The sequence below is a fragment of the Argentina silus genome, assembly GCF_951799395.1.
Source record: "Argentina silus genome assembly, chromosome: 7".
Classification (NCBI taxonomy): domain Eukaryota; kingdom Metazoa; phylum Chordata; class Actinopteri; order Argentiniformes; family Argentinidae; genus Argentina; species Argentina silus.
In genome coordinates, this window is record NC_139661.1 from 10,756,008 (window position 1) to 10,772,975 (window position 16,968).

At 41.7% G+C, this 16,968-nt stretch overlaps 2 protein-coding genes and 1 long non-coding RNA gene across 5 annotated transcripts; 2 read left to right on the forward strand and 1 right to left on the reverse strand.

The window, feature by feature from the left end:
- The first annotated feature begins 944 nt into the window (after positions 1 to 944).
- On the forward strand, positions 945 to 6,385 carry tgoln2 (trans-golgi network protein 2). 2 transcript variants are annotated; one of them, XM_083672868.1, is made up of 5 exons: positions 945 to 1,114; positions 1,810 to 2,324; positions 2,355 to 3,113; positions 3,660 to 3,743; positions 4,977 to 6,385. In XM_083672868.1, exons 1-5 carry the CDS (start codon positions 1,063 to 1,065, stop codon positions 4,980 to 4,982), a joined length of 1,416 nt encoding a protein of 471 aa, XP_083528994.1. In that variant the 5' UTR covers positions 945 to 1,062; the 3' UTR covers positions 4,983 to 6,385. The 2 variants fall into 2 exon arrangements, with proteins under 2 accessions (XP_083528994.1, XP_083528993.1); XM_083672867.1 differs by having other exon boundaries at positions 946 to 1,114; positions 1,810 to 3,113.
- A 297-nt stretch (positions 6,386 to 6,682) lies between these two features.
- LOC310807146 (dual specificity protein phosphatase 14) lies at positions 6,683 to 7,681 on the reverse strand. Its single transcript, XM_083673468.1, has one exon. The coding sequence runs from the start codon at positions 7,303 to 7,305 to the stop codon at positions 6,769 to 6,771; it is 537 nt and encodes a 178-aa protein (XP_083529594.1). The 5' UTR covers positions 7,306 to 7,681; the 3' UTR covers positions 6,683 to 6,768.
- Positions 7,682 to 8,882: 1,201 nt separating this feature from the next.
- Positions 8,883 to 14,413, forward strand: LOC310807142. 2 transcript variants are annotated; one of them, XR_014554310.1, is made up of 4 exons: positions 8,883 to 9,115; positions 9,240 to 9,311; positions 9,946 to 10,477; positions 11,491 to 14,413. It is a non-coding gene; the product is annotated as an uncharacterized lncRNA (long non-coding RNA). The 2 variants fall into 2 exon arrangements; XR_014554311.1 differs by having other exon boundaries at positions 11,494 to 14,413.
- The last annotated feature ends 2,555 nt before the right edge of the window (positions 14,414 to 16,968 follow it).

Sequence of the window (16,968 nt, forward strand, 5' to 3'; positions counted from 1 at the left end):
GTCATGCTGTGTTGTACACACTCCTCTAGAAGCAGCAGTGTATCGATTATATGGAGGACTATATCAAAGCTTTTTCTCATATTTCAACAAGTTTATTTTGCTGAACTTGAAAATATTCAAAGATTGGCAAAGCCTATTGTATGAATCAACCCCACTTTAATCATTTGCACATTCTGTGCTCACAGTAAGATCATTCACACTCAGAATCAGTAGCTCTGGTGTGAATAGCCTGCAGCCTTGTATTCATGATGCAACAAGAATTTAAACACCTAAATACATTAATGATATTGATAAAAAAAAAACATGCAGATCTTTTATAAAGCTTTGTACATAATAAACGTCCCCCTCATATTCACAAAGTAAATTCATGATCCCTTTTGACAACAGTAGGCATAACGCAAACTACAAGAGCAATACATAGCAAATTTGGTGATCAATTTCATGATTCTGATTAATGTTACCAGTAGGCCTGTATTGCCCTCTGCTGGTCTCTGTGAGTAACTCGGAAGGGGTCTACAGATTTGTGCGCCGCATAGAGTACCGAGATGTGTCGTCACTTCTGGGTCCACACGAACGCTCCACATTCATTTTCTCCGTCTTTATTTATAGAGTAATTATTATAAATTCAGTGTTCAACGAATGCTTACAGGAATTTCCCGGATTGTTATTGTAACCAGTATCTTCAAAATATGCAAAACGAAATGAATAAATAAGAGCCCATTTCGGACACTGTCTCGTACCTTTACCATTTTAAAAGTCACAACGGTCGCTCTTCAAGAATACGAGTGATAACAAATTAATCTGGGAAGTTATTGATGGGTTCATGGTTTCAAATTGTATACACTGAAAATAGACACGGGAAGTACGTGACGCCTCGGTACTCTATTGGCTCGACATCTGTGATTTCCGCTGAACAGTAAAGTAGCCATTTCTTCTACCTCTCGTGTCGTCATCAGTGTAATTTCACCACCGTCATTCTAGTGGTCCTGTGACAGGAGCGCATCTGTTGTGTCTGTTTTACTGTGTGAAAAATACGTTCGTGTTACCTCTTGTTTGGACACAATGCGGGCAGTATTTTGCTTTATCACGTTGGTTTATCTGTATGGCATCAACGGTGAGTTTAATAACTTAATTTATCAGCCAGTTATTCGCTAATTCACCAGCTACTATGTAACCCCCCCAGCTAGTTTGCTTGCAATTCGTTAGCAGGATATGTGGGCTGTGTCTGTGGAAGGTTCTGTCTAACATGGGCATGGTATGCACACTGACAACTACGTATCTAGCAACACACAGCTACTAGACTGGTGGTGACGTGTGTCAACTGGGTACTTAGCTAGCTGACAACCAGGATGTCCAGCAACGGGTTTAGACAAAGTGTTTAAAATCAGACGTTTGGGGAGAAAGTCTGGTATTTCCTGTTTTGCAGCATTATGGCCCTTGGTTGAACCGCAGTTGGAAAGGCGGAAATGTAGGTGTGCTGTGTGCAAAAACCCCCTTGCTTTGGTGGTTTCACAAAGGCAGGGTGCATTCCAGCCCTGAGCAGAGGCAAAGAATATTGGTGCTTATCAATTGTTTCACCAAGTACTATAACATGTCACACTTTGATATTTCGTAGGTAGTTTAGATTGTAACTTTTGAAGTTGCCTGCTAAAGTAGATGTGGGTATGACTAAAAAGAGATATAATACATTCAGATTGATAACTCCTTTTCTTGTTGATCATGATGAACACATGGCTAAGAAACTTTTAAATGTCTTATTATTAAAGAGCCTCTAATTTGTGCTTGTCTGTTGGGGGCTTATATTTACAGCTGCACCTCTAAACCAACCAGAGGATGCTTCATCTACAGATAATCAACAGAAAATAACCGTCAGTCATAAGGTAACCAAACAGGTAGCTAATATCGCTGTAATTGACGAGTCCACTGATGAGAAAAAAACAGGAGACACGGCAGGAGGAGGCACAGCAGGAGAGACCACTGATGAGAAGAAAACAGTAGGAGAGTCCACTGGAGGAGACACTTCGGCAGGAGAGCCCACTGATGAGAAAAAAACAGGAGGCACAGCAGGAGGAGGCACAACAGGAGAGCCCACTGGAGGAAACACATCAGCAGGAGAGACCACTGATAAGAAAAAAACAGCAGGAGAGCCCACTGGAGGAGACACAGCAGGAGATACCACTGATAAGAAGAAAACAGTAGGAGAGGCCACTGGAGGTGACACAGCGGCAGGAGAGACCACTGATAAGAAAAAAACAGCAGGAGAGGCCACTGGAGGAGACACGTCGGCAGGAGAGGCCACTGATAAGAAAAAAACAGCAGGAGAGGCCACTGGAGGAGACACTTCGGCAGGAGAGGCCACTGGAGGAGACACAGCAGGAGAGACCACTGATAAGAAGAAAACAGTAGGAGAGGCCACTGGAGGAGACACAGCGGCAGGAGAGACCACTGATAAGAAAAAAACAGCAGGAGAGGCCACTGGAGGAGACACTTCGGCAGGAGAGACCACTGATAAGAAAAAAACAGCAGGAGAGGCCACTGGAGGAGACACTTCGGCAGGAGAGGCCACTGGAGGAGACACAGCAGGAGAGACCACTGATAAGAAGAAAACAGCAGGAGAGACCACTGGAGGAGACACAGCAGGAGTGTCCACTGATAAGAAAAAAACAGCAGGAGAGACCACTGGAGGAGACACAGCAGGAGTGTCCACTGATAAGAAAAAAACAGCAGGAGAGGCCACTGGAGGAGACACAGCAGGAGTGTCCACTGATAAGAAAAAAACAGCAGGAGAGACCACTGGAGGAGACACAGCAGGAGTGTCCACTGATAAGAAAAAAACAGCAGGAGAGGCCACTGGAGGAGACACTTCGGCAGGAGAGGCCACTGGAGGAGACACAGCAGGAGAGACCACTGCTGAGAAAAAAACAGCAGGAGAGCCCACTGATAAGAAAAAAACAGCAGGAGAGCCCACTGATAAGGATAAGCCAGCACAGACAATAGAGGATGAGTTTCACAGTCTACAGAGTGAGGCAGAAAGCAGTCACTTCTTTGCGTACCTTGTGTGTACAGCTGTGTTGGTGGCAGTGCTCTACATTGGTTACCACAACAAGCGTAAGGTACTTGGCTTCTATGATCTATTTACACACACTCTTGGACTTTAAGTCTACCTTAGCAGGCATTGGAATGATAGCCAGGTGATGTTGGTTTTCGTTGTAATGCAGTATTAGCACTGATGTCACTATTAGATTAATTGCAATTTCCATTTTCTCATACTCCCAGTCCTGGAGAGCTACAAGGTGCCCAGGGTTGTGTTGCAGCTCAGCATAAACACACCTGTTTCAAATCAACTACTCATGATCCTCAATCTGGAGTGTGGATCACAACTAGTTTAATCAGGTGTGTTCGTGCTGGGCTTGAACAGAAGCTGACACACTCAGTAGCTCTGAGTTGGAGACCCCTGCTGTTACAGAGAAAGATACAGTAAAAGTACTTTTTGAGCAAGGAGACCTTCATCATTGCAATGAATCCCTCTATATATGAAGATACCTCAAAATCCATCATCCAAGAGATGCAAGTTAGATGACAAATGTTTGATAAGGTAATTTAATAATTGTCATGTTTTCAGTGAAACCGGTTGTTACATATGATTATGTCTTTGTCAGATCCTTGCCTGTGTCCTAGAGGGGAAGAGGTCCAGATCGTCTCGTCGGCCCAAAACCACAGAGTACAAGAAGCTGGAACAGAATGTAAGCGTTTGAAAAAGTTATGGTTTCCTTTAAATTAGTACTATGTAGAGAGATATAGTCCCGACAGATATAGCAGGGCATCGATATTATCGGCTTTTTACAGAAATATCTGTTTAGGCATGTTTCTCCGATATTAATGCACCGATGTCCGTCAGCCTGACATTGCGAAATAATAAAAAATCAGTGTAATTTTTCCAGAACAAATTATAGACATATATGGATTTTTTTATGAATGAATAAACTTGCATATTGGCGTGTGCCTACTGAAGTGGCTGAATTTAGCAAAGTAACGTTAGCTCTTAGGACTGCAGTTAAATAGCACAGTTGCTAAAATGATGTTAACCGAGTTACTCGGCATAAGGAGTCACACAGTAAGGTATTATTTACCAATCATTTATTTCACCAGTTAATATGGCTCGGCTGTGTCCATGAATTTCAGAGTGAGACGTTCTAGCTAACTTCTGTCAAAAGCAGCTAGGGTGCGAATCAACGGTATCAGCGTGGACAGCACGACGCGGGTTTGTTTACAGTCGTGAAGAGAGCAGAATCTAACACTTGGATAAAGTTCGTCTTGAGGAGGGGAGGGCTTGAATAAACCGTTACTGGAAATTACAGTGGTTGGCAACTGTTATGTTTCAATAATGTTTTTCACAGTGCATTTTGTATGTTTTTGTAAATTAAATATACTGAGTATAACAAAAATATTTCAGTGGATGATCGAACTGTCACAAGAAGTTAGATTGAACAGCATATCACTGATATCAATTTGCAGTGCACTGAATATGTGAAATTCTTATTTGGCATAGTACAAGTAACTGCACATAAAGAAAATGAATATTGCTCTATTTATCACTGGAGATAATTTCAGATCATTATTAAGATACAGATTTCTGCCTTATCAGAATCAAGAGCATCGTTTTGCCACTGTTTACAGAAAACTGCTAAAAAGGAACTCTGTAAAGAGAAGAATATTGGCAGAAATATCGGTTATCGGTGAATGTTGCCCCCCATAAATTGGCATCGTTATCGGACCCAAAAATCCAGTATCGGTGGGGTTCTACTACTATCCCTTCTGTCATGTCATTTGTGTGTACTGACCATACTTAGAGGTTTATAAATAGAGATATGATGCACTCTTGTGCATAATGCAGGAGCTAGGAGATAAAATGCAGTGCCACAGTTTAAATGTAATTCTTAAGCACTAAATCAATTCTCTTTCTCTTTCTCTTTCAGATGTGAAGTTGTATCCCTGTCACAAAGTAATTGCCAGTAAACTGGGTAGATGTAAAGGTAAATGAAGGCAGCAAAGTGATTTCTGGTAGTAGGGAATATTCTTGGTTTAATCAATATTGATCTCACTTTTTGATAAATAAATATATATATATATATATATATATACACACACACATATATATATATATATATATATATATATATATATATAACATAATATATATTATTATAATTTATTTTCATGTCTTTGGATGCTTATTGCATGACTATGCAGAGGACACTGTTGCCTTATTGAGGGAATTTGTGAAAATTAGAGTAGAAGGATAATCATCCTGTTTGCACTTGTGTGTTATTGTGCCACTTTAGGACCTCCTTTATGTTGTCAGTCAGTTGATCTGACTGATGGTACCTTAAGGTACTGACTCAGGATGATTTTTTGTCAAAGAAGAAATTGTTAGCTTTTTGGATTCCAGGTTCTTTGGCACCTCAGTGTTTGCAGGGTTTGTCTGAAATAAGCCATTTATTGCCAGATATGACATGACACCATCATTTATGATGAGAGCACTAACAGGTAACAACTGTGAGATTGGAAACATAATACTGTACCAGGGCTCTGACAAAAACTTGCATTCATAGATGTACTTTAAAGTTTAGAATAGTATTTGGAAATCTGCTATGATGACCACATATTGTAATGTTGGCCAGCTGAATGTAATAGAGTGACTTTTACTTCTCTAATGTAATATGTGTGTTGTTGTGTCTCCCTTCTGAAGGGATAACAGAGTGGCTTTTAAAGGGCCGCTCCTTATTTGCACTGTATTGGCTGTTGGAGTGGAGTAATGGAGGACTTAATTGACTTATGATTGGCTGATTTAACATTTCCAAGGGAACTACCCAAATTAACTTGTATTTCAAATGGCTTTGAGTTATGTCTCTTGAATCTGGAATGCAATGGAGAGTATTTCTTAAAATTGTATTTGTTTCCTATTGTATTTGTTTGAGAGAGTGAAAGGCTGACCTGCTGGGCCAACTTGTTGTGGTCTCAATGACACTTTCCCTTTCTTGGATATAGGCCACATTCTGGATTGGATAAATATTTTCTTGACCAGTGAGTGTAAAATTCTATTATGTGCCTGCTTCCTAAATGATCACTATATATTTTTACCCAGGACCCTGTTTCATACAGAGCTTGCAAAATATGCTTTACTATAGTTAATTGCTGAATGTATGAAGTGTTTTTTGTTTGAATGCTGGAACAATATAAGATCAAATATGGATTTGAAATTAAACGCTTTTATACTCTGATGTTGCCATAACTTAGTCTCTATAATTACCTTTGTCACATAAAAATGTAAGTATTTCTATTTCTTTGGCTTGGAGTTCAGTTGAATAAAGTTAATTCAACAACATTCACTGCTGTTTGGACTACTCTGTATTACTTATTATACTGGGTTAGCCTAATCTAAGTTTAAATTATGTAGATATCATGTTCTATTATGTGTCTTTACATAGCTCCATGATAATTATGTCATTCCACATGTGGCTTATTTGGTTTCCATTGAACTATCTTAGGGTTATACATTTGTAATCCTTTGTGCAGAGAATGTGAAAGGGATCAGATGTAGTTCTGTTAGAGCAATATAATATTAACACAGTACAGGCTCTTTAGAACAGTGTAAACTACAAATGATATTTTATAAGTTTGCTGCAAACAACATTACATCAATTACATCAAGGATCAAGTACAAAAAAACAAGACAATAGGCATGTCCTTTACAGTCATAATAACATTTCAAAAAGGCACCATATCTCTGGTCTCTTCTTCATATATGTCAGGTACTTCTCCCATGGAGGAATTTAGCATTTTGACGGTGGTACTTCCACGAAGCTTGTGTTCATATTGGATGAGTTGCTTCCAGAATCCACTATTCGGCCTGACAATAGGCCGACAACATTTTACCCATTTGTAGGCTTCCAAAAGTGTTATATCACGGTGCTTCATTAGATACACCATGCATAATGTAGCGGAGCGACTCACACCGGCGTTGCAGTGAACCAATGTCCGTCCACACTGTTCCTCAACGTTGTGTATTTTATCAGCCACCCCATCAAAATAATCACTAAGAGGAGAAGACGGTGAGTCATCAACAGGTATACGGAGATAATCCATCTCTGGCGTGGACGTGTTGGGAATGTTTTGAGTGGCGTTGATGATGCAAGTGATGTTGAAACGCTTTACAGTGGCACTGTCATTTGCTGCTCGGCCGTTGCTAAGGAATAGGTGATCTGTGATTTGACACAATCCTGCGAGTGAACCTGCTCGATGCATGAGGTCGGGGATGCAGAAGCGACTCAGTCAGTGCAGGCCGAGGATCAGTCAGTGATGACTTGAGATGTTCGGTCGGCTATGACAGAGATGACGGTAGCTGTTGGAAAAATGTGAGAGAGATGCTGCTATTATTGCATATTGGACTACGACACATACTGTAAATTGGTGTCCATACTTTAACTTTGATATAACAAATTCCGATAGCCCCAGATGAGAGCTTGGTAAAGACAGCTGCTGGTTGGCTTCTAAAACAGATATCCTTCCTATAGAATAAGCTTGCCCTGTAGCCGGAGGATCGGTACTTGCCATACTTAGATAGCTAGCTAGCTAGCTAACTATCGAGTATCCTTAACCCTAAGTGCCTGTGTACTCACGTAGCCCGTATTATTGGTAGAAGTATTAACAATTAAGCCATTCAAACCATAATGTTTACTTGGTGGTCTTAAGAAGTCACAAGAACGTACAATCTTTGTGTACAAACTTGAAAGCTACCACCAGCAGATACTCCTGACTTTGTTTTGGAAATGTACGGTATGACAAGGTGACCAAAAACTACTCCGCGTTTTGTCCTCGGTTCTTGGCAGACGAAAACTCGGAGTATAGTAATATATGACATCCGCTGATGTTTGCTTTTCTATGAATATTTCACGACGTAATAATATTACGTAATATTATTAAACATAGTGTATTTTCATAATTGTACTGCAATTAACTGTGTGTGCGTGTGCGTGTGTGTGTGTGTGAGAGAGAGAGAGAGAGAGAGAGAGAGAGAGAGAGAGAGAGTGTGTGTGTGTTGTGATGTGACCAAAAAGTAGTCCGCGTTTCATCTGGCTGGCTGATCAAAACGGCGATGAGCAGTCATAGCAGGCGTGCGTGTGTGTGTGTGTGTGTGTGTGTGTGTGTGTGTGTGTGTGTGTGTGTGTGTGTGTGTGTGTGTGTGTGTGTGTGTATGTGTATGTGTATGTGTATGTGTGTGTGTGTGTTTTGTATAGCTTAATTGAACTTCTCTTGAGAAAAAGACACAACAGACATTTGAATAGCCTACACAGGACTGATTTTTTTGAGGATTTGACAAACACAGATGGCAAATAGCCAGCCTATATTAGGCTACAGACTTCCGTCTCTGGGAGATTTGAATTGCCTGCCAGTTGAGAACAAAACTAAACCAGATGGATGCTATTGCACAAACAAATCTAGCAACCTCCCCAAGAACAAAACCTCATTATGAAATGTGACTAGCCTCTCTAATCTATGTCGTATTGATAGTTGATGGGAGCATTTCAGTCTGATAACGGCCAATCTTAGTGGCAATTGATCCTGTGGAATAGAACGCTAGACACAATGCAATAGGCCTAACACTTATCCAGGTATAGCCTAGGCCCTGAGCAGCTATAATGTAACTGGACACAGAAGGGTTATAGTATAGGGCCTAAGCCTAGGTTTTGTTTAAGGGGCGGCGCGCCACCCCAATATTGCGAATGCAATTACCGCAGAGAGATGGCGCCTAAAGGCAAACTACTGGTTGCCGAGGGAACGCAGATGGCGGAGGAGACCGACGGGCATTCTAGCTTGCATTACAATAGAAAGATAGACCTGGCAGCTGGGTTCCGCGGTCGCGCACGCACTTGCTGACAAAATACAGACATCTGCGCACTGCTTAATCCTCGTGCAATCCAAACACCTCTTTGTTCATAGGCTTCCGCCCTTTATTTGTTCCCTATTAACCCCCCATAAGAGGCAACAGCAGCTGCCCTGCGCTCGACACCGTCTCATTTCATTTCAGAGGAGATCGACGCAAATTGTCGCAACGGTAAGTTGACACAGCTCGCATAGTGCGCATAACTAAATCATTTAGGATAATTCGTAGGCATAAGTAACTCATGACACCTTTACATAACTGATCATCTTTTTGGCTATTTATCTCCAACATGAAGAGCTCTGACGCTGATGTGAGACAGGTGCATTTGGCAGCGATGGGCAAACTGGCTATATCCTACATGCGGAAGGTAAGATACCTTCTTGGTTTATAATTGTTTTTCTCATTGATTGCTTTGACCGAATATTTCTGCGCATTTACAAACAGAAATTGCTCCCAGGATCATTGTTACACATGGCATAATTTACGAGAGTATGCTAGTCCCATGTATGCTAGTTCATGATGAGGTTTCGTTCTTGGGGAGGTTGCTTTATTGTTGGTGGAATAGCGCCAGTGTCGTTGTATTCTCAACGGGTGAAAGAATAGAGCAGACTTCAAATCAGATAGAGGAACCAGTGATCGGTTACCGTGTAGACTATTCGCCATCAAATCGTCAAATGCGCATTCGGAAAATGATCGATGTCTGTTTTTGTTATGTCGGGTTTTTATGCTATAGAAACACACACACACACACACACACACACACACACACACACACACACACCTCTGCAGGAACAACTACATTAATAATGTAGGCGTTCGAATGCAGCATCGACGCAGACTCCAAATGCCTTGTTCATTTTGTCCAGTAAGTATCTCAGCTGGAATTGATCTCAGTCGGATTTCAGCCGCCAACCTTGCTCAATACGGACGATGGGGCTAAATGACTCTTTCTAATACAATCATTAACATGTATTTCATATTGCTGTCTCCTATGCTTGCAGTCTTCGATGGTGACGCAGAGAGAGAGGCAGGGCACTCGGCACGGTTTACTTTGCACACCTTTGCTGCTGGTTTACATCGGCTAAAAGCTTTCTGTCTGAAACTGGTCAAATCAACATCTCAGCTGGCACTACGGATGTCCACATGACTTATACATGCGTGGCTGATACAGGAGGAGGAAGGGACAGGTATGTTTACTCAGATATTGGGTGGGGGGTGTTCTCTTTTCAGATTGGGCAGACCTCAAAAGCTATAAACAATTATTCTGCAATGACAGCTCCAATCGGTTTGTTAATCCCTATTCCCATTTGAGATGGGGTCTTTTGTAACCTCCGGCTGCTCAGGGCATATTTTGCCATTGGTCACCTCCAAAGGTCCAGTGTGTCTTTCCACTTTCTGCTGCTCTCTGCTCTGTGTTCCTCTCCAGATATGCTGAGGAGGATGATGGGGCAGCGCCAGCCTTTTCATGGCCCGTTTAGATGAGTCAACATGACCTGATCCAGGGTACTGTCTACAGAGCAGTTTTCTAATCAGGTACAATCTCTCAAACTTTTGTACATTTTCATTGCAGTCATTATAAAAAATGCAGGATTTATTTGTGTTTTCTTTACAAATGTGTTTCTGTATTCAGGTAGAACCAAATGCCTTCCAGAGGTCCTTGTTGTCAAAGAGCTGATCCGGGACTCTTACCAGGGTGGAGGGGAGGGGAGAGGACCTTTAAGCAATTATACCTCTTACTACAGATTGTCCAAGCCAAAGCCTTATACTATCATTATTGTCAAAACTTGAGGTAGTTATGAGTGGGATTCTTACACAAATGCAGTAAGTTGTATCCAGCTCCACAGAGAGAGAGAGAGAGAAAGAAAGAAATATAAAGGGAATGGAACATTAGAAGGAGAGGGATTAGTTAGGGGTTTTATTTATAAATCTACAGCATGTTTTAAAGTGTAGTTTCTCTACTGCCTGAAAGAAGGGAGGGGGAAGGGAGTAAAAAAAACCCAGCCTGAAACAGAACAACATCTCAATCAGATTAGTTTAATCTTCTTTCATGGCTTATGCACTTTCATATTTGACGTATGCTAGATCAGCCTGGAAAATGTGTTTGGTTGGGACAGGACAGCCAGGAGCAGAGAAATTGAGATGGTGTGTGATGAATCTCCAGTGAGACAGTGGTGTTGACGTGGTGTGGTGGTGGTGGTGGTGGGCTGGGGGGAGACTATCTAAATATTTACTCTTGCTGCATTCTGCAGACACTCTAAATCTTATAATCCTGCCCTGGGCAAAAATTCAGACTTCATACATCTACACATGTACAACTGTACTACACACACCAATGTACAAATCTCACAAGAGTTACACACACACACACACACACACACACACACACACACACACATACTACTACTACTACTACTACTACTACTACTACACTACTACTACTACTGCTACAATCCTTTTGATTTACTGCTCAGTTTTCAACATCTTACTTTGTTTTAGAGGTAGAACACTGTCTCCCAGTGACACTGTTATTATGTCATTCCTCCCAGCAGTTGTTGACGCCCCCTACTCCTTTACCGAATGGCCCATCCATTAGGTGAAGAGGAACTGGGAGCGATGGACCGTACTACACAGCGACTTAAAAGGGCACAGCAGAGCGTCAACTATTGTTGTGTGTGATAGATAGTGAAATGGAAGGTTCTAAAGTATATCACCTTGTTGTGAAATTTTACCCAGAGATGCTAAGAGTAAATGAGAAGTACCACAGGCCTTTTTCACAGGTCTGTATTTGATAGGACAACATTGATGCCATAAGAGAGACTCATGATGGATGCTGTTTTAGTGTGTACTGATGCTTCTGTGTCTCCTCCCCTCGAATGTATGCTTGAGGGATGCTCCTTCTCTGTAGAAAACAACTAACACAGCTTCATCTGCTTCCACGCTGTTGAGCTGATGGAAGCACTAATACTGCAGTAGATAGACTAACACCTCTGCGGTTATGCCTGCCTCTCCTGATGCTGCCAGCACTGTCCCTGTTCTTCTGTGTAACCTTAGCAACGCTGTTTAACACTTTGCCCACTTCCTCCTACCTCTTGACGTCTAACATGACTAACCAGGTTGTGTTTACTAACAGCCTTCCTGCTACATGTGATACAGTACATGCTTATAACCAAGCCAGCTGAGCCATGACAAGCCTGTGCTGCTGGAGTGGTAACATTGCACTACTCCAAGATCACAGTACTGTTGTGGGGGCTTTGACTAGGCGTGTCTGTGTTTGCTCTGAGTCTCTCTCGCTCCTTTTGCTCTAAATTAGATCGTCTCCTCAGTTTGTCTTGTGAGTGCTGCATGTTATTTTAAGCCCCAATGATCTCAATGATCTTGCTGAACTAACAAACAACAGCTAATCTTGGTTTGCTAACCTGGACTAACATCTTATTAATCAACCTAACTCAAACCCAAACTTTAGATAAGTGCTTTGCCTGTCTTTTCAATGCAATTGCCCGTAACCTGTTGATATACCATTAGTGTGTGTGTGTGTGTGTGTGTGTGTGTGTGTGTGTGTGTGTGTGTGTGTGTGTGTGTGTGTGTGTGCGTGTGCGTGTGCGTGTGGGTGTATGTGTGTGGGCTCGCACATATGTGCATTTGTGTGCGGTGTATGTGCGTTCATTGTGTGTGTGTGTATGTGGTTGGTTGTGAGTGCGTGTTCTTGTGTGTGCGGTGCGCTCCATTGATTTAATTTGACTCTGAAAGCAAACCCTATAACCAATGAATGCACTAACTATATCTCTAATATCTCTAATACCTAACAGTACTAATGTCTACTAACCATTGTTACTAACTTTTACTATGGATGATGCTGGCTGGGCTTGTTCTTTCTAACACACTGATTAACCTTTTGCTTTCTGCCCTGACATGCAGAATCCTCTCCCATGGTCCTGCAACCCTTCTCCTGCCAAATTTGGAACAACCCAAAACATTAGAATCATATCAAAACAATCATTGATTTTAACCTTGAAGTTACTTTTGGGACAAACACAAATGTATCCCTACTCCCACCCCCTAAAACAGAATGAGCATGGTGACAATAGTTCCAGGATCTGGGATGAGAAACTGTACACACAATGAAAGGTCCAACAGCTACCTGTATGTTAGTCGGTTGGCCACATATTTGTGCCTGGGGGTACACCAGAGAACAAAAACCTGTTCCAAATGTTAATGATGTCAAACTCCACAGGCCAAAATACCTTTGTTTAGTATTATATGTGCTTGTATTCCATCACAACAATGTTGCAAGTCATGGTTGATAGTCCCCCTGTCCATTGTGTGGCCAACTCTAAGAAGGTTTTGCAGCCCAGCGCTTGGTTTGCCGCCTGCATAGAACCTGATGTGTATATATTTCTTTATAAAATAAGTCGAGCTCAACGTAAAGAGCAACTCTCCTCCTTCACTACTAACTGAGTAGAGAGGTATACTAACAATCCCAGAAGAGGCCTAACAATTTGACTATCTATTACTCCTTCTTACTAACATATATTCTCTCCGACTAACTTGACACTTTTCCAGCCCTGTCTGACCATGTTGCAACCTACTGTAATCACCCCGTCACTCCACCCTTCCCCTGGTAAGATCAAAAAGTAGCTCATGCAATATCAGCTTTGTTTACTTCCTAAGTCATCAAGACATCCATGTCAATTGACACTTTACTAACCTTGTCTTAAAATGTAGTGAGAAAGCACTAACTAATAGACTAACTAACTAACTAACTAACTAACTAACTAACTACTAAACTAACAAACTAACTAACTTACTAATGAACTAATTATCTAACACTAACTGTATTTTGTGCTGAGAGTCAAGAGGTTTTGGTGTAGTGAGTATCCATATGTTCCATCACCCTTCATGGAGAATGTAGTAGAGCAGTCCCCTCTATGATTAAGTTAACTACCTGTGTTTGTATGCATGTGCGTGTGCGTGTGCGTGTGCGTGTGTGTTTTACATTCATCCCTTACAGTGTGTGCATGAATGAGTGATTGAGTGTATCTGTATGGGCGCCCGCTTTCCGTTCTGTTAAGTGTCATTATGGCATAACAATGTTGTCCTCATCTCTTATGTAGAGCTGACTTAGACAATTGAGGTCTGACCTTCATTATGGAGACAATTCATAAAGAAACATCTGGGAAATGCAGGTCCCTTTTCACACACAAACATGCCTCTCTCAGTAGAACGATATAATTGTACAATCAATCTGTCAAATAGATTTATGCACAACCTTACTAGCAGCTGTAGAGGTGGTCTTGCAGCTGTAGAGGTGGTCTTGCCAGCCTGACATCTCTATACTGTACTGCCATGATTCACCTCACATGAATTCGGGCTTTTGAATAAACAGATAAAGGCCCATCTTTTATGTACTGTATTTGATAGGTAACAAAGTGTCACTGTCCTTTTCACTGTGAAATAAATTGTCTCAAATTGAAAGCAAAATTGTGTGGTCTTGTCACTCAGAAATAATTGAAAGAAAAAGTGAGTTTCTAGGCCCTGTCCGTGTTTCTGGATGACACTGGGAACAACAGGTGGCCACTCTGCAGTGCTGCGCCGTCTCTCTATAGTCTTCTCTACAGTGTCTGGTGGGGGGGCCACTCATGTCTTCTGCGGGAGGCAGGTTCCACCCAGAGAGAACTGTTCCTCAGGTCTACCACTCTACCCTGTAGGCTGGAGCCTGGAGTGACGGCTGACTTGAGCTGCGTCTGATTGCAGTAATCATAGTGCCGTATATGATTACTGCCACAGCTAGTCGACCTCATGCTGAGTTTGAAGTATTAAGAACAGCTGGGAGTAACAACCCTATACCCCCTTCAAACAGAAAAGTGCAATGTAACAACCCCTTTTACTTTGATTGACTGTAATTCCCATTTCATATCCCATACTTGAAGTCCATCTCAATTTTTTCCTGTAATGATTAAAGAATACGTATTTGTACTGTATTAGTATTGTTAACAGTTTATGCATACATTCACAAATGCAACACGGTGACAGCAATTTCTCATCAATACAACAGCTACATGTGTTACTTTAACAACCGTCCAATCAAAAGGTTTCTCAATCTGTCCATGAATAGGCCAACCTTTTCCCTAATTCTTCAAAATGACTATGATGCATGAAAGGTCTTGCCCCTTTTCTCTACTTATTGTCTTTTTTTTTTAAATGTTTCATTCCCAAGTCTATACAGCAGGGGGCAGCAACGCCCTACCTAAGAAGCCATAGACTAGAGATGTTTTTTACAGAGCATGTGTTTGGTCTGACTACTTGGTCAGTAAGGTGTGAACCCAGCATTTTGAATTACATTATTATTTCAGTCATTAATTCCACTCAAACATATGTACTCTGATCTGGTTAAGTCAAATTGGTTTTCAACAGTCGAACATAATATAAGATTGCAATAATTACATGACGTTAAATGGATATGAAAATGATACTGTATCAGCTGAAGATCACCCCATTTCTCACTATATGATAAAGGAGTCTCCCACACTCTGCTTCTGTGTTTGTCTCTGTGTGTCTGTCTCTGTATTTGTATCTGTGTTTTTCTTTCTCTCTTTCTCTCTCTCTCTCTCTCTCTCTCTCTCTCTCTCTCTCTCTCACACACACACACACACACACACACACACACACACACACACACACACACACACACACACACACACACACACACACACACACACACACACACACACTATAAGCCTGTCCTTATATGGTAAAAATGCAGGGATTGTGGTCACATTGTGATACCTATTGGCAGTGTTGAAGTTGTTTTCTGACCTGCACTCACTTGTACTCTTGATTGTAATGAGGCTTTTAACTTTTCCTGGATCCTAGCTGCCTCTACAGTAAGTGTTCCAAAGCTCTTTGGCTTGGTTTGAGCCAATAAGCTGAAAAGCACATACACTTTTCACCCTTGCACAGATGTGGTTGACACATTAGTCATACTGAGAAAGACACACAGGCCAAAGGAGGGCATCTACACCCCACCTCTCACGCTACATGTAGGTTAGAGAGTCAATAACAACCACAAGCTGCCTGTCTCTGTTTCTCCCTCTCCCCTTGTTCTTTTTGTGTCAGTGGGGACATCAGCCATTATTACCTGTATGAATCAAAATCCGTTTTATTTTCATAGGAAGTGTGATTGTCAGCTGATTCAACTACAACAATGTGACATTACAGATATGACTGAAGTAGATATACATGGTATATCAGTCATTCTCATACTTTTCATGGGGATGAAAAAGCTGTGTTAAGCCAGGCTAACCCAACTGATTCTTAATCATAAGAATTGCAGAGCTGTGGCTAACTGCTACCATTTGCAACAGAAAAATAGAACTTTTCTAACTGTGGTGATAATACACGTTCAGATAATACAAGTTCAGAAGTGCACACAAAACAGATCTCCTGGAACAGGAACACTTTTTCCTCACATCTGTGTTGCCATGGATACCATGATCATAGGTCAGCTGTCTGCATTTTCATAAGATTATGAGACTGAGAGACTCCCTACTGATGAAGCAATGCAGTCACTATGGCAGTCCTCAGCATGTGTACAAAGGTGACCAAACAGCCATTTTCCCACAGACACTTTTACCGTATAGACGTTCTTCCTTCTTCCTTCTTCCTTCTTCCTAGGGTGTATAGAGCTTAATGTGAACTGGGTTCCACAAACCTTTCATGTTGTGACTAGATGAGTTTAAGGACACACCTGTGTCTCATTGCTCTGCTCTTGGGAGGGTGACCTTGGAGTGTGTGTCCGCATGTGTGTGTGCGTGTGTGTGTGCGTGTGTGTGTGTACGTGTGTGTGTGTGTGTGTGTGGAAGAGCAAGAGAGAGGGTATTGTGTTCCACATTGACACATCCAGACACAGGTTTGAGTAGAAACACCAGTGCCCCCACCCCTTCCCCTCCCTGTAGACCCCTACTCCCACCTCCTCTACCCCTGTCTCAGACAAAGGGCTTCTGCTCTCCATTTGAGCCCAATGTGAT